This window comes from Mixophyes fleayi, chromosome 12 (genome assembly GCF_038048845.1).
Source record: "Mixophyes fleayi isolate aMixFle1 chromosome 12, aMixFle1.hap1, whole genome shotgun sequence".
Lineage (NCBI taxonomy): Eukaryota > Metazoa > Chordata > Amphibia > Anura > Limnodynastidae > Mixophyes > Mixophyes fleayi.
In genome coordinates this window covers 80931210-80954071 of record NC_134413.1, presented here as the reverse complement: position 1 = coordinate 80954071, position 22862 = coordinate 80931210, and the positions used below count along the sequence as shown (strand labels likewise).

Here is a 22862-nt window from a genome sequence, read left to right as displayed (position 1 = left end):
GAGAGCTTTTGAAAGGGAGATAGTGATTTGTAGGTACATGACCGCATGATAGATGTTTAAAAGGTACTTAACCTGCTGCTTACGTTTCAAGCGGACACATTCCTGGTTTATTCCAATGTATGGATTGTATCCTGTGTAACCTGTTCATAGCTGAAGTTTCCCTGTACTCTACGGGAATACATTTCTCCTGGAACCGACCAATCAGGTGGTCGGTTGCAGGAGAAATGTATTCTACAACTGTTCTTGTTTGTCTCCAGTTTTCTCGTGAATTATTCTGACATCTCCATTCTTTGTCCACAGCTTCTCAGGCTATTGATGTAATACTATTGTAGCTGTGGAGCTAGCAATCTAAATGACCCTGTATCATGTATAGCAGGTAATGGAGGTAATTCCCATTATCCTTATAATCGGTGTAACCAATCATACTACATACAAATCATGAACAGGAGAATATAGGAGGTGCAGACATGATGGCACTGTGTGATGTAATAGAGGGCTACGTTGATCTAGTTAGACAATGGGGCCATTGTGTGACATAGCTCTGTGGATTATAACCTGTGTTATCGGCAAAATCCGTGTATAAACCTGTCTGTGCAGCACTATAAATAGCCACCAGAGGGCAGCACTACATGCATTATTTTGTATTTATGGAACAATATAACTAAGCCCCGGTAATCTCTCCAGCTCTGAGAGTAGCACCGTCTACACACGCAGCCCGGAGGGCACCATTATTAACACTCACGTAAGACGGTTTCTCTCTGGCACACAGAAACCGCTTACATACATGACTCATGGATCATCTAAGGCGGTCAGTATACAGCACAAGGTCACGCTTCCTCCTGTGACATATACAGAGGCGCTAACATGAGGGAAGAGAAACTTGTCAAGGTGTTAAAGTTGCTATAATCTGCAGTAATCTTGGATATCCACAAGGTGGTGCTACAACACCGAAAACATCCAGTGGAGCCACATTATCTCTGCAGCATGTGATATAACCTATACCATATATTAAGTATTGGTTATTATAACCAATATTCTAGAAGGTTTAGTAAAACACATGGACAAAGTCATAATGTGTTAATATGTCAAATTTAGACAACATTTAAAATTCCTATTTGTTTTCTTTCATAGGATTTATTAATGGCAGTATTTACTGGGAGGCACCGCAGCATCCCTATCGTCTGTCTCCACCAATCACTTCCATAGCTTCCCCGTTACCATGAAGACGCGACAGACCATGAATGAAATGTCACAAGTTCGCGGGAACGTGGGGATGAAGCTCCACCCCCTAATTCGTATATGTTCACGACCTAGGACAACACACAGGTAGCGCTATAAACCAGACTGACATGTGGTTCATTTAATCATTTATAAATAATAATAAAAAACAAAAACACACTTTGCTTTGACTCTTCATGCACACAGCGCCTCCTATAATACTGATACGGTACTGCAACGACAGAAGACAAACTTGGACCCCCCCCCACCCCCAAAGAAATCGGCATAGGACACCTATACACCGGTAGTACAGACACTCTGTATACTGCATAAGAATGGAGAGACATCAATATAGACACACACATACACGCATGGACACGCCGCGCAGACAGACTTGTACTTTGGTCGCGTGTAGTTCACATATACAGCTCTTTGCTGCGTATTCAGACAGTCGGTGTGCGTGGCAGTGACGTTTCTTGTGCCCCCCCCAGGACACCCCCCAGGTCTCGCTCGTTGCTCGCTCCTGGAGGACACGGATGCTGGTATTTACACACCTAGCACCAGAACTGCAACCAACCGTCCAGCAGCCATATTGTCTCTATTTACAGCGGTATTCACATTATAAAAAGGATAGTGGGACGCCCCAAGGGCCGATGTGATTCCCGGCTACAAGGTTCAGTCACCCATCCTGGCTCATTGTGAAAGTCTCAGTTTGGTGGTGGCAGCGTGAGTAATTCTCTCAGTCCGAGAGGTAGCCGGCTGCCCAAAAACGATGACGTTCCAAGCTCTCGTTGAGGCTGCCACGTGACCGATTACCTGGGGGCAGTTTCTGGCCGAGGTTCGGCCACCGCAAGGGGACAAGGAAGGTGATAATGGTCTGGAACAGGGACTAACGACATAGCTTAGACGTCGGAGGCTCCCTCCATCCCGCCGTTGGAGGTCAGGTTCACGCTGTTGTTATCTACGTCCATATTCCCGTTGGCCCGACCCATGGGTACGCAGCACGGTTTGGTGAGGTTACTAGCAGTCTGGTAGAACCCGTTCAGAGGGTTTTTCTCTGGCTGTTTGGAAGCGGACAGTTTCTCTGTTTCTGGGGTGCTGCACCCCTGAATTTTACGGTTTGCTTTTATTCGGTCTCGGCAGGTGTAGAGCGCCAGGCAGAGGCTACCGCATAGGGTCAACGTCAACATCACTGTCACCGCCACAAAAGGTTTGTAGTAGTTCTGACCCTGGCTGCTGACATACAGGTCATTCTCCATATCGTTGCCAGTGGTGCTTTTGTGGCTGACGTCCACCCCGTTGGGGTCCTTCACCCAGTACTGAGCCACCTTGTACTCAAATCCGTTCTCATTGGCCCAGCACACGTACTGCCCCAGGGTGTCGCTCCTCACGATGACGATCAGAGACTCTTTTGAGGTGACCATCAGTTTTTCAGGGGCTTGTGGGAGTCGTTTCCAGCTGTAGGTGGCCAAGGATGAGAGTTCGGGGCATTCCAGCTTCAGGATGGTGTTGTAAGAGACGGTGTAGTTCTTAGCTGGTAATAGAGAGAAATAAGAGATTAGTGATCGGCTAACAGACCCCGTCATCTACACACAAGAAGACATATTGTCCCTTTAACCAATACAAAGTCACTAGGAACCAGTGATAGGCTGAACTCTGTGATGTCACTGGTCCCTAGTGACTAGATAGGCTGCACTCTCAGTGATGTCACTGGTTCCTAGTGACTGGATAGGCTGCACTCTCAGTGATGTCACTGGTTCCTAGTGACTGGATAGGCTGCACTCTCAGTGATGTCACTGGTTCCTAGTGACTGGATAGGCTGCACTCTCAGTGATGTCACTGGTCCCTAGTGACTGGATAGGCTGCACTCTCAGTGATGTCACTGGTCCCTAGTGACTGGATAGGCTGCACTCTCAGTGATGTCACTGGTTCCTAGTGACTGGATAGGCTGCACTCTCAGTGATGTCACTGGTCCCTAGTGACTGGATAGGCTGCATATTTGATGAAATGTTCTCCAGGGGTAACTAGAGACCCTCTCCCCCATCACTAGATGGTTCCCCTGCACATTACCTCTCATCGGGGGGCTCTCAGGTCGGAGCACTCTGCCTTTGGGGCCGAGACAGGTGTTATTCGGATTTCCGGTCTCTATGTCCTGTACCCAGACTTCTCTGCAGGAACAGACACACATCAGTACACACTCCAAGCCTTAGGGCTTACAGTCATTATAGCCATGCGGAGCGATGCTGCCACTTACTTGTCGCTATCACCCTTCGGCAGGAACCGTTGGCACTCCCGGTGTTGCCCGTTCCAGGCACAGTAAGGGTCTCTGGCCAGGATACACTCGAAGCAGGTCCGGTAGACGCTGCAGTTGGCCAGGGGCACTTGCAGGATGCCGGCTGCGGAGCCGATGTATAGGATTTCCTGTACGAGGAGACATTGATCATTATAACTGGTTATAAAGTACAGAAGCTAGCAGCATGTTGTATCACACACACATCGTGGCAACAGACATAAGAGACTTATATACAGTACCCCCCCCCCCTTCCAAATGTGTCAACAAGGGGTCACAACTGAAGATATCCGAGCGAAGGTTGTGATTGTGGGGGACACTATTTCTGACGCACAGCAGACTTCCTGTCTGCAATCCCACTGCACAGCCTCTGTTAACCGTTCTTTGCAGAGAGTGATTGACAACGCAGTCAGCGAATCAGATCAGCAGCTGCTACTTGTAGGTTACATGTTAAATTTGGCCTACACATCTGGATCCATCCGAAAGCTGTGTTATGTGGTCTTACCTTGTTGGGAACCAGTAAAAGGGTCTCGATTGGCTCTGAATTTGGCAGAAGATTCAGCTCCTCGATGATATGAGATTCTTTGCCCCCGTTCACCAGCACGGCCTTATGTAAAGAGCCCGTGTCTGACAAGAGAAAGTAATTCTGATTATTACTGGTTAATGCTGCAGAACCACAGAGGACCAGCAGAGGGCAGAGAAGAGCCTTGTACAGAGCTGGAGAACGAGCCACTCACCTGTGCACAGGTACATGACCGTGTAGGTACCGTGTAAGGCCCGGACGGAGTCTATGGCGATCTGCGTGTAGCTGACACTCTGTTTGATCAGCACGGGGTCCCTGCCGACCGGAGACACTTGATCGTCCATCAGGAAGTGATCTTTCATGAAGTTCAGATCAGTGTCTGAGAATTTCCCCGAGGAGCACTGAGAAGGGGAGGAGAAGAACGGTCAGCTACACGTGACTACATGTTACATGCTTGGATGTACACGCCTGTACCTCTGCCCCTGACCTAGTGTGAGCTGCCATGACACTGTGGCACTATACGGCTGTTTACCTGACGGTGACGGATCTTTGTCATGAAGCCACAGACTGGGAGTTATATAGTGGAAGGTGCAGGATCCCCCAGCAGCACAGAGTATATCAGGAGATGAGTGATGTGTTAGTGAGGACAGGGCTGCATGTGACAGGGGCAGTGACATGATGTGAGGAGGAGAATGGAGGCAGCAGGAAGCCACAGACTGAGAGTTATATAGTGGAAGGAGCAGGGTCCCCAGCAGCACAGAGTATATCAGGAGATGAGTGATGTGTTAGTGAGGACAGGGCTGCATGTGACAGGGGCAGTGACATGATGTGATGAGGGTAATGGAGGCAGCAGGAAGCCACAGACTGAGAGTTATATAGTGGATGGAGCAGGGTCCTCCAGCAGCACAGAGTATATCAGGAGATGAGTGATGTGTTAGTGAGGACAGGGCTGCATGTGACGGGGCAGTGACATGATGTGAGGAGGGGAATGGAGGCAGCAGGAAGCCACAGACTGAGAGTTATATAGTGGAAGGAGCAGGGTCCCCCAGCAGCACAGAGTATATCAGGAGATGAGTGATGTGTTAGTGAGGACATGGCTGCATGTGACAGGGGCAGTGACATGATGAGAGGAGGGGAATGGAGGCAGCAGGAAGCCACAGACTGAGAGTTATATAGTGGAAGGTGCAGGGTCCCCCAGCAGCACAGAGTATATCAGGAGATGAGTGATGTGTTAGTGAGGACAGGGCTGCATGTGACAGGGGCAGTGACATGATGTGAGGAGGGGAATGGAGGCAGCAGGAAGCCACAGAATGAGAGTTATATAGTGGAAGGAGCAGGGTCTCCCAGCAGCACAGAGTATATGAGGAGATGAGTGATGTGTTAGTGAGGACAGGGCTGCATGTGACAGGGGCAGTGACATGATGTGAGGAGGGGAATGGAGGCAGCAGGAAGCCACAGACAGAGTTATATAGTGGAAGGAGCAGGGTCCCCAGCAGCACAGAGTATATCAGGAGATGAGTGATGTGTTAGTGAGGACAGGGCTGCATGTGACAGGGGCAGTGACATGATGTGAGGAGGGGAATGGAGGCAGCAGGAAGCCACAGACTGAGAGTTATATAGTGGAAGGAGCAGGGTCCCCCAGCAGCACAGAGTATATCAGGAGATGAGTGATGTGTTAGTGAGGACAGGGCTGCATGTGACAGGGGCAGTGACATGATGTGAGAAGGGGAATGGAGGCAGCAGGAAGCCACAGACTGAGAGTTATATAGTGGAAGGATCAGTGTCCTCCAGCAGCACAGAGTATATCAGGAGATGAGTGATATGTTAGTGAGGAGAGGGCTGCATGTGACAGGGGCAGTGACATGATGTGAGGAGGGGAATGGAGGAAGCAGGAAGCCACAGACTGAGAGTTATATAGTGGAAGGAGCAGGATCCCCCAGCAGCACAGAGTATATCAGGAGATGAGTGATGTGTTAGTGAGGACAGGGCTCTATTTTATCACATTCACTGTGGGTCAAGGCAAGGGGAAGGGGAAGGGGGGGATATACCTTTCATCCCCGCCCTCCCAAGTGCTAGTTACTATCTTATGTCCAACACGATACCATGTGACATGCAGCCTAGATCTTGGTTTCAGTCTAGTGACATACTCTGCAGTGGGCGTTGTGGTTTGGCCATTGTGTGGAGAGGCCGGGTCTGGTGAGGTCTCGGCTCTGATCTTAGCGGCAGTGTAGATTTCCTCACATAGAGCAACATTGGTGAGGAAGTGGTGACACACGAGCAGCGTGCACCTGGGTAACAGTAATGTAATGTTCAGACAGAGTTACACCATCGGCTTCTTCATCACAACATCCTCTGTGCTGCTGACGGGAGTGACCGTTATATATATAATATATATTAGTGTTGTCTCCCCAGCCTGGTGGTGCAATGCTGCCACCCTAACTGCAGGCTGTGTGAGGTACTGCAGCCTATGAACACTGCATTGAAGTCTCCTGTAGTTGCAGAAGGTGGTGGTGGGGGGGGGGGGGGGGTCGTGGTACTTACACTGCCGGGACGTGGACTGGACACGGGTCCGGTGTATCTCGTCCACTTTGAACTTTCCTTGTTCTGCTCCTTGTAGTTCCCATTGAAAACCGCCTCGATGTCCCTCAGCTTGAAGGAGCAGACGGCGGAACTGCTGGAACCGCCCACCTGCCTGCGGGGGGAGGAGAATGACAACATGTCACATGTTCAGTGGACAAGCGCGAAGGTCACATGATAATCTGATGCCATAGACCGGTTATACAGAAAACCTTCCCATACATCGGCAGATCTGGTTGGTCGTCCCACTTGCCCAATCACCGGATGTCCGGACAACCACATCAACTTTTTAGATCAGCCAGCGACCCTATGAGCCCAACTAAGACAACTTCTAGGCCACGGAGACGTCTCCTGAGAGGGCAGAGTAGACGTCACCAGGACGTGCGCTTGGTGGACCAATTAGACGTTTGGTGGTTTCTATCTCTCTTACTGCTTTACCCCCGGGAAGCTACTCCCTGAACCTACCGCCCATTGCTGAATGATGTATTGTCCTCTAGTAACACTGGTTGCTTATTAGTGGATCCAACAAATCATTATTGATCCGAGTAAACAGTCATAGAGTCCTCTGTACTATGTTCCTGGACCGTTATATTGACTATACAAGGATTTATATCACCACATGGGGATGTTACGGTGCAGTAAGTACAACGATTTGTCTTCACGTAGAGGTGCCGAGCTTCGCATGTACAGAACGATCCCTGGTTGCCCTAATCCCTTATTAATATCGCTCCAATGTCAATGGAAAGTTCTTGTTTCACTGCTAAATACCAGTAGGCTCATTACTGGCTGGCCGGAGTCCTTTAGAAGACGCTACCGCAGCCATGTTTAACGTGCAGCAATCCTCCCAGTCAGCGTTTCATAAACAGCTGTTGGTTTTGTACTCACCACTGAGAGCTAAAGACCCCATAGAACGTGCTTCTCTGGGGGTCCTCCGGGTACAGTACGGCCACGTGACGTAGGACGTTGAAGGGGAAGTTGTCCAGGTGGGAGCAGACCAGCTGGGCTTTCAGGAACGTGGTCCACTTCCTCTGTAGGACCTTGTCTCCTCCGACGTCATTCTGGAATAGAGATAACGGAGAGGTTACATCCAGCGCTCCATGGCTGGATGGGTACAGGGGGAATGGAGAAGACTATGTCCATTTGACTTGTTTAGGGTGTATTAACGTTCAGCGAATATTCTACAATGTTCTTGAGGACATGGCTACAAGAAAACGCATTCTATTGAGACGTTATCATACCAAGAAAGCCATTCATCAGCTCCCATTCACTGGGCAATATCCGGTAGGCCGTTGGGTTTTGAGGAGATAAAGAAAACTAAATAAAATAATAAACTTTATTACAGAAGAATGAGGGGACACACCTTGCACACGCGGGCAACTCGAGACACCGTCAACTTGTCAAAGAAGTCAAACTCTTTTGCAGTCTCTTCAAAGAAGAAATAGACTTTGCCGTCCGGTTCGGGGCCCGGGATGTAGAAGGATCCAACGAACGAGGCATCGGCTGCGACACGGAGAAAGCAAGTTAGCGGCGCAGTGGCCCCTCACACAGTACATATTCAAAAATATATTTGGGATGGGGGGGGCGCATTTAAAGACGACTCTATGTTAAGTAACAGAACCGTGTTGTGTTCACGTTCTCAGGGTGCGGTTTTGTGGAGGATTATTATGTATGATATTCAAGGACTTACAGTGCAGCCAGCCCAGGGAGGCCTCCGTCTTCAGAGACGTTTTGCTACCGAGGGTCCTGAAGATAACGGGGTCGTTGCCCAAGAAATTGTAGCTTGTTCCGGTATAAAGCTCCCCGTCTACAAAGAGAACAATGCAATTAGCTCAGGGTCACATAATTACTTCTACAGTATTTCCTGTAAGTCACTAAGTGTGTGCAAGGTGTAATAACGTCACTGCTGGTAACATAACAACGTACTTCTCTAATATACTGCTCAGTCTGTCTGTTATTACCATTCTATGGGAATTATTATTATCATCATCATCCTTTATTTGTTAGGCGCCACAAGAGTTCCGCAGCACCGTACACAGCACAAACAGTAGACTATACAGGGTGAAACATTACTGAACAATAAACAACAAAAAACCAAAACTTAAGAAGCTCCAGGCAGGCTAATGCAGTAAAGATTGAGCAGAAGAACAGGTGTGGAGACAGGAGGGAAGAGGGCCCTACTCAAATTAGCTTACATCCTAAGGGAGGGTGAACAAAACTCATGCACAAAAGGGAGCCAGTTGATCTATATGGGAGAGAACAGGGGGCCGGGAGGAGAGAGGGGAGAATGAGCGGAGGAGATGGGGGTTAAGTAGATGGTTGGTAGGCTTTGAGGAACAGGTGAGTTTTAAGTGCCTGTTTGAAGGAGCACAGAGTAGGAGAGAGACGGATGGAACGAGGGAGGTCGTTCCAGAGAAGGGGGGCTGCACGGGAAAAGTCTTGGATTCTGGAGTGGGAAGAGGTGATAAGGGTGGAGGAGAGGCGGCGGTCGTTGGCCTAGCGCAGGGAGTGGGCAGGAGTGTGAATGGAGAGGAGGTTAGAGAGAGCCTTGTATGTGGTGGTGAGGAGTTTGTAAAGGATTTTGTAGGGGAAGGGGAGCCAGTGTAACGCAAGGCAGAGAGGGGAGGCGGAGGAGGAGCGGCGTGAGAGGAAGATGAGTCTTGCGGCCGCATTGAGTATAGAGCAGAGAGGGGAGAGACGGGAGTGGGGGAGGCCAGTGAGGAGGATGTTACAATAATCAAGGCGGGAGATGATGAGTGCATAGATGATAGTTTTGGTGGCATCCTGAGAGAGGAAGGGCCGGATGCGGGCGATGTTGCGTAGTTGGAAGCAACAGGCTTGGGCAAGGGATTGGACGTGGGGGGCAAAAGAGAGTGAGGAGTCGAGGGTAACGCCCAGGCAGCGGAGTTGGGTAACAGAGGAGATGATGGTGTTGTTAACAGTGATAGAGAGGTCATGGTGGAAGGGAGATTGCAGAGATGAGAGAAGACGAGGTCCAGGGAGTGACCAAGACAGTGGGCGGGGGAAGAGGGTCACTGAGTGAGGCGAGAATAACCAATATTCAGCCTATTAAGTGCCTCAATTGTATCACTGGTCCCTAGTGACTGGATAGGCTGCACTCTCAGTGATGTCACTGGTTCCTAGTGACTGGATAGGCTGCACTCTCAGTGATGTCACTGGTCCCTAGTGACTGGATAGGCTGCACTCTCAGTGATGTCACTGGTTCCTAGTGACTGGATAGGCTGCACTCTCAGTGATGTCACTGGTTCCTAGTGACTGGATAAGCTGCACTCTCAGTGATGTCACTGGTTCCTAGTGACTGGATAGGCTGCACTCTCAGTGATGTCACTGGTTCCTAGTGACTGGATAGGCTGCACTCTCAGTGATGTCACTGGTTCCTAGTGACTGGATAGGCTGCACTCTCAGTGATGTCACTGGTTCCTAGTGACTGGATAGGCTGCACTCTCAGTGATGTCACTGGTTCCTAGTGACTGGATAGGCTGCACTCTCAGTGATGTCACTGGCTTCTAGTGACTGGATAGGCTGCACTCTCAGTGATGTCACTGGCTTCTAGTGACTGGATAGGCTGCACTCTCAGTGATGTCACTGGTCCCTAGTGACTGGATAGGCTGCACTCTCAGTGATGTCACTGGTCCCTAGTGACTGGATAGGCTGCACTCTCAGTGATGTCACTGGTCCCTAGTGACTGGATAGGCTGCACTCTCAGTGATGTCACTGGTCCCTAGTGACTGGATAGGCTGCACTCTCAGTGATGTCACTGGTCCCTAGTGACTGGATAGGCTGCACTCTCAGTGATGTCACTGGTCCCTAGTGACTGGATAGGCTGCACTCTCAGTGATGTCACTGGTCCCTAGTGACTGGATAGGCTGCACTCTCAGTGATGTCACTGGTCCCTAGTGACTGGATAGGCTGCACTCTCAGTGATGTCACTGGTCCCTAGTGACTGGATAGGCTGCACTCTCAGTGATGTCACTGGTCCCTAGTGACTGGATAGGCTGCACTCTCAGTGATGTCACTGGTCCCTAGTGACTGGATAGGCTGCACTCTCAGTGATGTCACTGGTCCCTAGTGACTGGATAGGCTGCACTCTCAGTGATGTCACTGGTCCCTAGTGACTGGATAGGCTGCACTCTCAGTGATGTCACTGGTCCCTAGTGACTGGATAGGCTGCACTCTCAATGATGTCACTGGTTCCTAGTGACTGGATAGGCTGCACTCTCAGTGATGTCACTGGTTCCTAGTGACTGGATAGGCTGCACTCTCAGTGATGTCACTGGTTCCTAGTGACTGGATAGGCTGCACTCTCAGTGATGTCACTGGTTCCTAGTGACTGGATAGGCTGCACTCTCAGTGATGTCACTGGTTCCTAGTGACTGGATAGGCTGCACTGTCAGTGATGTCACTGGTTCCTAGTGACTGGATTGGCTGCACTCTCAGTGATGTCACTGGTCCTTAGTGACTGGATAGGCTGCATTCACAGTGATGTCACTGGTTCCTAGTGACTGGATAGGCTGCACTCTCAGTGATGTCACTGGTCCCTAGTGACTGGATAGGCTGCACTCTCAGTGATGTCACTGGTTCCTAGTGACTGGATAGGCTGCACTCTCAGTGATGTCACTGGTTCCTAGTGACTGGATAGGCTGCACTCTCAGTGATGTCACTGGTTCCTAGTGACTGGATAGGCTGCACTCTCAGTGATGTCACTGGTTCCTAGTGACTGGATAGGCTGCACTGTCAGTGATGTCACTGGTTCCTAGTGACTGGATTGGCTGCACTCTCAGTGATGTCACTGGTCCTTAGTGACTGGATAGGCTGCATTCACAGTGATGTCACTGGTTCCTAGTGACTGGATAGGCTGCACTCTCAGTGATGTCACTGGTCCCTAGTGACTGGATAGGCTGCATTCTCAGTGATGTCACTGGTTCCTAGTGACTGGATAGGCTGCACTCTCAGTGATGTCACTGGTCCCTAGTGACTGGATTGGCTGCACTCTCAGTGATGTCACTGGTCCTTAGTGACTGGATAGGCTGCATTCACAGTGATGTCACTGGTTCCTAGTGACTGGATAGGCTGCACTCTCAGTGATGTCACTGGTCCCTAGTGACTGGATAGGCTGCACTCTCAGTGATGTCACTGGTCCCTAGTGACTGGATAGGCTGCACTCTCAGTGATGTCACTGGTCCCAGTGACTGGATAGGCTGCACTCTCAGTGATGTCACTGGTTCCTAGTGACTGGATAGGCTGCACTGTCAGTGATGTCACTGGTTCCTAGTGATGTGATAACATCACTGGCTGCCTGTGGCTGATACTGTGGGACAGGGAGGCTTATGTTGCCTGTGTATACTCTGCGACCCCTGTAATACAGATATGAGGTGTATTTATCTCCTATGTGTATAACATTGTGTGGAAAGCACCTGCTGTTTTCTGGGTATTTTGCTGGTAAGAGAACAGATCCTATGTTCCCTGCGGCAAATCTAACTGCCCCAACCTGCCCGCCCCGCCCGCCCCCGCTCTCTCCTACGTCCCAAACACTCAGCAGTTAACCCCTTGTCTCCCTGCCAGTTATAGTACTACATACTGCCAGGAGGTGATACCACCTGCGGGCGGTGATGCTATGCGCACTTACCTGCCATGACTGAGGTGCGTTTATGGCGAGGGTCAAAGGGGGAGCGACCCCGCCCATCAGCGGCCATCGTCTCATTCTTTTCATTGGTCGGCAAAGAAAAGGTCTTCAAATCCTGAAATAAACCGTTCACATGAAAACAAAGGATTTAGCAAACAGCTTCATGAGAATATTATATACCACTGGAGGAGACTGACATGACTGCTCCCATTGGTCAGAGCGGGTTCTGTATAATGTCTTTAGATTGTAAGCTTTTCAGGGCAGACTCTTTCTATAGCATTGGGTTTTTATTTTGTTGTTTTTTTAACAGGGTCTCCCATTGAACACTAGATTGCTAGCTTCTTGGGTCAGGATCTCACATTATACACTAGATTGCTAGCTTCTTGGGTCAGGGTCTCACATCATACACTAGATTGTTAGCTTCTTGGGTCAGGATCTCACCTCATACACTAGATTGCTAGCTTCTTGGGTCAGGGTCTCACATCATACACTAGATTGCTAGCTTCTTGGGTCAGGGTCTCACATTATACACTAGATTGCTAGCTTCTTGGGTCAGGATCTCACCTCATACACTAGATTGCTAGCTTCTTGGGTCAGGATCTCACATTATACACTAGATTGCTAGCTTCTTGGGTCAGGATCTCACATCATACACTAGATTGCTAGCTTCTTGGGTCAGGATCTCACATTATACACTAGATTGCTAGCTTCTTGGGTCAGGGTCTCACATTATACACTAGATTGCTAGCTTCTTGGGTCAGGGTCTCACATCATACACTAGATTGCTAGCTTCTTGGGTCAGGGTCTCACATTATACACTAGATTGCTAGCTTCTTGAGTCAGGGTCTCACATTATACACTAGATTGCTAGCTTCTTGGGTCAGGGTCTCACATCATACACTAGATTGCTAGCTTCTTGGGTCAGGGTCTCACATCATACACTAGATTGCTAGCTTCTTGGGTCAGGATCTCACATCATACACTAGATTGCTAGCTTCTTGGGTCAGGGTCTCACATCATACACTAGATTGCTAGCTTCTTGGGTCAGGGTCTCACATTATACACTAGATTGCTAGCTTCTTGGGTCAGGGTCTCACATTATACACTAGATTTTTAGCTTCTTGGGTCAGGGTCTCACCTCATACACTAGATTGCTAGCTTCTTGGGTCAGGGTCTCACATCATACACTAGATTGCTAGCTTCTTGGGTCAGGATCTCACCTCATACACTAGATTGCTAGCTTCTTGGGTCAGGATCACACATCATACACTAGATTGCTAGCTTCTTGGGTCAGGGTCTCACATCATACACTAGATTGCTAGCTTCTTGGGTCAGGGTCTCACATCATACACTAGATTGCTAGCTTCTTGGGTCAGGGTCTCACATTATACACTAGATTGCTAGCTTCTTGGGTCAGGGTCTCACATTATACACTAGATTGCTAGCTTCTTGGGTCAGGGTCTCACATCATACACTAGATTGCTAGCTTCTTGGGTCAGGGTCTCACATCATACACTAGATTGCTAGCTTCTTGGGTCAGGATCTCACATCATACACTAGATTGCTAGCTTCTTGGGTCAGGGTCTCACCTCATACACTAGATTGCTAGCTTCTTGGGTCAGGGTCTCACATTATACACTAGATTGCTAGCTTCTTGGGTCAGGGTCTCACATCATACACTAGATTGCTAGCTTCTTGGGTCAGAGTCTCACATCATACACTAGATTGCTAGCTTCTTGGGTCAGGGTCTCACATCATACACTAGATTGCTAGCTTCTTGGGTCAGGGTCTCACATCATACACTAGATTGCTAGCTTCTTGGGTCAGGATCTCACATCATACACTAGATTGCTAGCTTCTTGGGTCAGGGTCTCACATCATACACTAGATTGCTAGCTTCTTGGGTCAGGGTCTCACATTATACACTAGATTGCTAGCTTCTTGGGTCAGGGTCTCACATTATACACTAGATTTTTAGCTTCTTGGGTCAGGGTCTCACCTCATACACTAGATTGCTAGCTTCTTGGGTCAGGGTCTCACATCATACACTAGATTGCTAGCTTCTTGGGTCAGGATCTCACCTCATACACTAGATTGCTAGCTTCTTGGGTCAGGATCACACATCATACACTAGATTGCTAGCTTCTTGGGTCAGGGTCTCACATCATACACTAGATTGCTAGCTTCTTGGGTCAGGGTCTCACATCATACACTAGATTGCTAGCTTCTTGGGTCAGGGTCTCACATTATACACTAGATTGCTAGCTTCTTGGGTCAGGGTCTCACATTATACACTAGATTGCTAGCTTCTTGGGTCAGGGTCTCACATCATACACTAGATTGCTAGCTTCTTGGGTCAGGGTCTCACATCATACACTAGATTGCTAGCTTCTTGGGTCAGGATCTCACATCATACACTAGATTGCTAGCTTCTTGGGTCAGGGTCTCACCTCATACACTAGATTGCTAGCTTCTTGGGTCAGGGTCTCACATTATACACTAGATTGCTAGCTTCTTGGGTCAGGGTCTCACATCATACACTAGATTGCTAGCTTCTTGGGTCAGAGTCTCACATCATACACTAGATTGCTAGCTTCTTGGGTCAGGGTCTCACATCATACACTAGATTGCTAGCTTCTTGGGTCAGGGTCTCACCTCACACTAGATTGCTAGCTTCTTGGGTCAGGGTCTCACATTATACACTAGATTGCTAGCTTCTTGGGTCAGGGTCTCACATCATACACTAGATTGCTAGCTTCTTGGGTCAGGATCACATCATACACTAGATTGCTAGCTTCTTGGGTCAGGGTCTCACATTATACACTAGATTGCTAGCTTCTTGGGTCAGGGTCTCACATCATACACTAGATTGCTAGCTTCTTGGGTCAGGATCTCACATCATACACTAGATTGCTAGCTTCTTGGGTCAGGATCTCACATCATACACTAGATTGCTAGCTTCTTGGGTCAGGGTCTCACCTCATACACTAGATTGCTAGCTTCTTGGGTCAGGGTCTCACATTATACACTAGATTGCTAGCTTCTTGGGTCAGGGTCTCACATCATACACTAGATTGCTAGCTTCTTGGGTCAGAGTCTCACATCATACACTAGATTGCTAGCTTCTTGGGTCAGGGTCTCACATCATACACTAGATTGCTAGCTTCTTGGGTCAGGGTCTCACATTATACACTAGATTGCTAGCTTCTTGGGTCAGGGTCTCACCTCACACTAGATTGCTAGCTTCTTGGGTCAGGGTCTCACATCATACACTAGATTGCTAGCTTCTTAGGTCAGGGTCTCACATCATACACTAGATTGCTAGCTTCTTGGGTCAGGATCTCACATTATACACTAGATTGCTAGCTTCTTGGGTCAGGGTCTCACCTCATACACTAGATTGCTAGCTTCTTGGGTCAGGATCTCACATTATACACTAGATTGCTAGCTTCTTGGGGCACCGTCTCCCATCCACTACACAAAATAATGGGGAGAACTGGGAAAGAGGAGAGGTAACTTAGTATATTTTAGGCATGGTGTGTCAGGCAACCCCGTGTACTGTGGGTATCAGACCTCAGACCTGTGTTCCAGTTACCTGTACATGAATGCAGAGTTTACGTACCACATATGTGCAGTGGGGGCTGAAGGCGTTGGTCCCGCAGGTATACAGATGCGTATCATTTACCGGGAGAAGGAGGCGGATGAAATTGAAACATTCCGTCTGTGGGAGACATTAATTATTACTTATAGAGAACCCAGAGGAGCATTTCATTTTGTTAATTAACAACCATAAGTAGAGTACAGGAATGCGGCACCTTCAATGATTAACTAATTGGTTTATACACCAGCTTGTACTAAACGCACTGCTGTCTGTGCCTCACAGCCATTGTTGTTGCCCTTATATAAGACGCGGTTCATGGTTTTTCACTGTTTTCTAACCTACAGGTGGCACTGTTGCTTCAGGAAACTGCGACCAGGTTTAGTCAGTGACTACAGGGTCTAAGCTAAAGAGGAGCCTTAGACTAAACCACTGTTGTCCTCCAACGGTGAGGGCGGCCATTTTGTGTGTGTTCAACACGCAGTGAACTCACTGAGGCACAATGTGAGGTAAAATGGCCTCCTCCGCTGTATAAAATTTAAAAGTCAGGTGCTCAGGTACCCCCCCCCCCCCCCCCTCTCCTCCTCATCAGCACATACATATCACCCTATCTATATAAAATTGGGGTGCTCCTGTTTTTGGAGGGGTGTATAAGCAAGGATTGGGGTCACAAACCAATGAACTGTGATTTTGTGGCTAAAATTGGGTTTTATGAACGAGAGCAAATAACACTATATAGTCTGTGGTTAGATATAGTCCCCACAAGAGCTAGCACTCATTGGGAGTGGGGAACAACTGTCACATGATCGGTTGGCCCCACCCTGGGGTGGATAAACATGGCGTCTCACCTCTTTCCTCGCCTTGGTCTTACAGTTGTTGATTTGTCCCATGTCGGGTGGCCAGTAGATCTGAGAGGAAGGAAAGGAAATTAGTGTCTATATCACCCACAGGACTCTGGGTAAGCCCAATGGTGGCCTTAATTATCGGGGTATAGTGGGGTCTGACCTCTTGTATGAGCTGGATGTTCCCGGGGTCCTTGGTGCTGAAGGCCAAAATGTTATCTCTGGCTCCGACGTAGAGCGTCTCCTTGTCGCCCGAGAGGTGGAACTGGTCGTAGTTCTGGACGTCGGTGCTGGTGAAGATGTTGACGGATCTGGATGGGTCCCCTAGGATGGTAACGGCAGAGATATTATTATAGACACAGAGGAGGGACAAGAACGACGTCTGTACGGCCGGGGTTACAATGGGCCGATTTCCCTTTTCCTGAGGGGACTATACGGGAAACCGGGCCAGGAGCAATATCCTAATCAGCAGTTTTGTTATCCGGCTCTGAGAGGGCCCCAGTGGATCGGGCCCTATATCTGGGAACCTGCATTTTTACCGTGTGTCTGTGTATACCAGTGCCACACCCTTACCCCCCGCTTACCATGCTGGAACGTTATCCTGGGCATCAGCTCAGCGTGTACAGATATCAGCAGTGCCATCACCAGCCACTGACTGGCAGACGATGGGGGCATGGTGACAAGGAGATGCTTACAGGGCCCAGATATCAGTTCTGTCCCAGCTCTGCAAAGACAAAGACAAGACCATTAACCTACAAACCACAATACACACAACATGCAACAGCGTAAGGCATTGTGTATTATAAATTTATATCACTATGTATCTGTCAGGGGGTAGATGGGACAGAGCAATGTTCTGCAGATCTCTAGAGAGGTCAGTAATGTAATAATCTGCAGAATATATCACTATGTATCTGTCAGGGGGTAGATGGGACAGAGCAATGTTCTGCAGATCTCTAGAGAGGTCAGTAATGTAATAATCTGCAGAATATATCACTATGTATCTGTCAGGGGGTAGATGGGACAGAGCAATGTTCTGCAGATGTCTAGAGAGGTCAGTAATGTAATAATCTGCAGAATATATCACTGTATCTGTCAGGGGGTAGATGGGACAGAGCAATGTTCTGCAGATCTCTAGAGAGGTCAGTAATGTAATAATCTGCAGAATATATCACTATGTATCTGTCAGGGGGTAGATGGGACAGAGCAATGTTCTGCAGATCTCTAGAGAGGTCAGTAATGTAATAATCTGCAGAATATATCACTATGTATCTGTCAGGGGGTAGATGGGACAGAGTTTGATATTTTTCATATCATGCTCCAAAGTTCAAGTGCAATTGAACTGTAAAGCATGCATTGTGTGTTAATCTATACCCTGTGTGAAGTACATAAACGGGATTAATTTGAGGTGTGAGAAAATCGGCCCATAGATCTTAGTTCAGTCTCTGGCCAGTTACTATAATAACTCTGATAACAGTTGGTCAGAGATCTGTACTCTCCTCTATGGCTTCTCAGACATCCGTTACTGATATGTAACCTGCAGCTATCACCAGTCACATACAACCATATTAATAGAATACAACCCTTTATTTTATACGTGAAAACCTACGTTCTATATTGATATTATTGTATATTACACAAATCTGCAGTGTGGTGTTAAACTTCAGCATATCACAAAGATTTAGCAGACAAAGTAACAAGCATTTATCTTTTGCAGTGCCCCACACAACAGAGAGCGGGCAGAAGAGCTTACAATCACATGCGGAGAAGGAGGAGAAATATAATGTTTGAGAGAAGAGTTTGCAGGAACAGGACATGAGTAAATCGGATGGTAAACAAAGCCGCAGGAGGGTGTGTGGTTGATTACTTAGGGATATTGGAAGAGTGCGATTTTGCAGGAGTTTGTACCATTACAAAGGAGGTAAGAGGCGAACATTTCATACCTGTAATAAAATGTGTATAATACGAGATCAAACACCACTTTACTCTCCAATTTTAACGCCAGTCCTATGACTTAGACGCATAACTTTGCAGGCTTGTAGAAATATATTGATATATAGCAAACAAATATTTAATCTGCTGCTGGGTGAGGCCGTAGATTTAACCAACCAATTAACTATTTGCAAGGACAGTACTAAAACCCTTTCAGCAATGAACACACAATTCAACACTAAACCATCACACATAATCCGGGCAGCTACTGAATGATAAAACAACATGCGTGTATATAGTATACATTATAAGATTGGATTAAATAAGCAATTTACCTGCAGACTTCTACCTTTATCTGTACAAAGACTGGTCTATTCAGCACAACGGCTGATCAGCGTTACGTAATGGACACGTGTCATGATCTAACATGCTTCAAAGGGGAAGTGATGGGGATAAACCATGATTTATGTTACTCTCTAAAACTATTTTGACATATTTACTTCTAATAAGCTGTTTATTGGACGTTCTGTACTATATTTCCTGACTAAAATTAACGATGTTCAAATTGTGTCTCCGGTTTTGGACGAGACGATGGAAAATTTGCTCCCAATTGATTGGCCCACACTGTGAGGCTCAGAATGACACAGCAAATAACGGCTAGAGAGGTAAGGTCTTACATCCGGAAATAATGTAAGATAAGAGGGGCGTTACTTACTTATAGTACTCGTATTTCATATAATATTATTGCGTTTTCCTACTGATCACTGACATAATGACATCTCTGTTTATTCAGATGTTACAGCATTGGATATAAAAGACGGCATGATAATATTATAGGGCGGTAAGGTTACTTTTATACACCTACATCTGCCTCGTTCTATTGCAGCGCAGGCTATAAGTGAACCAGAGGAAGGAAAACCAGGTGAATTCCTCTAACTCGTTCAGTTCCCCATTCAGGGGATTTCTGCAAGAGAAACACTTCCAATTTCTATTCTCAGAAAGTTCCACAATGTACAACTCTCCATGTGTTTCAATATGGTGATTTCCGGGTCTTCGCTGAAGACTAAAATACATACGTGTCTGTTGGAGCGAAACGCGTTTCAGCCATCGCATTACACACTTAGGGGCTTCTTTCCTTAATTCATACAGGATGTATTAAATTTAAAGTTCCCTCCACCCAGGAGGCACTGAGAGGGAAGGGTGGGGGGTCTGCCTGGGAGCCCCGGATTGGCTGCGTAGTAGGAGGAACCACAAACCGGGTGTGGCCCTAAGGGCCGAAAATTCCTCTTGGTGGCCCTGCCTACACCACTAGTGTTTGGTCTACTCTAAAATGACATTCCAATCGGTGTATGCTGACGCACTTTTCCTTGAGCAGACTTGTACTGTTAGTGGGAAAAGTCAGGAACACAGCGCGTGCCGCAGATCTCGCTGTAAAACGCGCTAACATAGGAAGAGGTATTATATCTACAGTCATGGTACATTATGTAAACTGTTTCTCTTTTCAAAATGACCCAGGTCTTTCAGCAACACTGTAAATAGGAGTAAATGGAATAACACTTCTATTAAATGTAACATTTCCGCAATTATCACAAAGATGACTTATACGTGCCGGTATGCCTATAAATAAATACTACGATTGAATAACTTGAATTGTTCACCACGGTCACCTCTTATTAGAGACAAATCATTACCAAAACTTGACTCACTGCTGTCCTCTCCCTGTTTAGTTACTATAATCATCTCCTAATTTCAGTTCCGGTCTCCTAATTGTCCAGGTGTCTATTCATCATAATTGCAGCATCGATAGATTGTACAGTTTCTATAAGCTGTCTACATAGCGATCACCAAAAACAACCAGATCTACCAAACGATAATGGCCAGGTCTTCAAATGACCCAAACACAAGCGCAAATATCTCTCACTGGCCGATTGGATTTTCAGTCCTGGCCAATCGAAACCTAAGTGATCGCAGTAGGATTGTCTCACCAGGGTGGTCTTCCCGGTCTGTTCCCAGTGAACGCACAAGATCTTCACACATTCAGCTATAAATCTGGACATGTAAAACCAACTTCCAAATCACTGTCTACCCATGATTCCAAATTTAAAGTGAATACCGGGCAACTGGTATAATTTCAGGGCTGGAGATGACCGTGGTCCCAAATAATGGTCCTATAGAGATCCAGATGCATATTATTGGGCAGAGTGGTACGGACGTAGGCCTCGAAAGCCTGACCTTCATTAGTTTAGGGATCTTTGTATGTGATTTATGAAGTGTCCTTGAAGAAAAGGAATGTGTAGATTTGATGATATAATGTCTACTTGTTTCTGTAAGAAATGATGTTGTTGCCTAAATGATTGTGCTCAATTACACACCTGATCTGCTGTGTAGAAAACAGAACATAGAACGGTTTTCTTAACACATTATTATCTTACTGTGTAGGGCACATCTATAACAAGTATTTTCTCTTTCTATAACTGCAAGCTCTAAATAGCCGGGTAATCCCCCAAAAAAGGGAGAGCACCTTGTAACTTGCACGGTCAATCTATTCTACTGTGAACGACTTCCTTGGTGCGTACCTAATTTCCTAATAAACGTGAGAGGTGCTTATAGAAGCCTCTGGATCTTGATTTCTGCCACAGTAGAACTTTTTTTTTTTTGGTCAGCAGTTGCCTCCACTAACAGTCAAAAATTATCCAGACAGGGAGATCCATTGCAGAGCGATAGTAAGAGATATATCGTAAGCGGAGATCTGGAGATACCGAGTTCTGGTGAAAGATCAGATCAGTGCGACACACTCAAACCTCTTCCGGGCAATATTGTGTCAGACATGTGAACATAGATGGTATCTGAAGATAGGAACTGACCAACGTCTGGTGTAATAAACCCACCAGACACTTCTCTCTTTCCTACTTCCCCAATGCCAACTCTCAGCGAAGCTGTGTGGAAAGTACTGAACGTAACACGACTCTCAACATGTCACATAACCAAAGACAGGGACTAGAGATCAGGGCTGCAGAAATAGACATCTCAGCAGACTTCTGGACAATGATTACCATAAAACTTAACCTATTATACACAGATGACCTCCCAAGGTGGAAAACATCTTCACTACACTTTTGCAAGACCCTGCTGCAATTTGACTTGGTCATTTGAAAATCGAGACTGGGACGGAGTGTATGACACAGCCCCAAGGAACGCCCAACTTCGACAATAATGTACAGTATGGAGAAGACACCAAGAGTCTGGTTTTAGAAGGACGGTTTAGAAGCGCCCACTTGTCTCGAACATTTGTAGACCACAAATTGATGTCCTCTCATCCTACGAGTGAGTTGACGTTCGTGATTCCCAGCAAGACCACTTCCTCCATTCTAAATTTTCCTAATGTGCCATCCAATCTCCAGGCAACAGGGCAAGGAATTGTTTCCATATTACTGGTCGTGAATCAGAGAGGCTATCTCTCACTTTCATCTGTGGCCGAGATAAGCCGGTCTGTCACAGCACACACACGTCTTCTGTATAAAATGCTTCCTCTCCTTCGTTATATTACTTTGTGCATAAAGAGCAACCCCAGATAACGTCTGCAAACCATGGATTAGCGAGAGGAAAGCAATTAGAACACAGGAAACTCATCTCTGTGTTGCTATTGGTCAGTGCCGACTGTCTATAAACCATTAACCACCAGCTCAGTAATGACTAATCCACCGTAGGCAGACAGGAAACAAGGGGTCTGTGACGAGTGTTGGCCTGGGGTAACTGGCCCAATGGAGGACAATGGGCCTACACTTGTGTCTAGCCGTGACTGCATGCATACTGTGCCCAGTAGTCTCACTCTGATTGGTCAATAGCACCAGACAGCCAATGCACAGCACTCCTAGTACTATAACCGGTGATTGGCCGGTGGTATCCACCTATCACAGCTCTCGGTGAGCCAGCCTTCGCCATTCAGGTAAACCACAACGACCTGAACCGCTGCTGGCCTCTCGGCTGAACGTCATGTTTATTGCCAGCCAGTCCCTGTGTTTATTATGTTGACTATAAAACTGAACCAGGTTATAAAGAAATAGGCAAGACAAGTGCATGAGGAATGCAGGGCAGAGGTTGCGGAAGAGCACAATACAAGTGACTGCTCCACACGCCTGCTCTATAGGAAGTCTCCCGGCCTTACACAACTCCTGGCTTCAATAATAATAATAATATAATAATACGGAGTCAGACATGTGCTACCGAGTTGTTAATTACAC

General features: G+C 47.3%; 1 protein-coding gene and 1 long non-coding RNA gene across 6 annotated transcripts in view; one reads left to right on the top strand and one right to left on the bottom strand.

Annotated features, from left to right (window-relative positions):
• The first annotated feature begins 622 nt into the window (after window positions 1-622).
• On the top strand, window positions 623-18756 carry LOC142108958 (uncharacterized). The gene is made up of 3 exons (XR_012680251.1): window positions 623-808; window positions 1132-1326; window positions 18407-18756. It is a non-coding gene; the product is annotated as an uncharacterized LOC142108958 (long non-coding RNA).
• The window catches only part of SEMA4A (semaphorin 4A), a 55586-nt gene continuing 34079 nt past the window's right edge, over window positions 1356-22862 (bottom strand). For all 5 annotated transcript variants that reach the window (XM_075192930.1, XM_075192929.1, XM_075192927.1 and 2 more), the window contains exons 2-15: window positions 17274-17413; window positions 16853-17013; window positions 16696-16755; window positions 15872-15970; window positions 12253-12364; window positions 8296-8412; window positions 7969-8108; window positions 7494-7666; window positions 6573-6723; window positions 4246-4432; window positions 4014-4135; window positions 3473-3639; window positions 3289-3386; window positions 1356-2752 (exon numbers count right to left, since the gene is read on the bottom strand). In XM_075192930.1, the coding sequence (XP_075049031.1) occupies window positions 2121-2752; window positions 3289-3386; window positions 3473-3639; window positions 4014-4135; window positions 4246-4432; window positions 6573-6723; window positions 7494-7666; window positions 7969-8108; window positions 8296-8412; window positions 12253-12364; window positions 15872-15970; window positions 16696-16755; window positions 16853-17013; window positions 17274-17364 (2310 nt within the window). In that variant the 5' untranslated portion in view covers window positions 17365-17413 and the 3' untranslated portion in view covers window positions 1356-2120. The remainder of the gene's footprint in view (window positions 2753-3288; window positions 3387-3472; window positions 3640-4013; window positions 4136-4245; window positions 4433-6572; window positions 6724-7493; window positions 7667-7968; window positions 8109-8295; window positions 8413-12252; window positions 12365-15871; window positions 15971-16695; window positions 16756-16852; window positions 17014-17273; window positions 17414-22862) is intronic.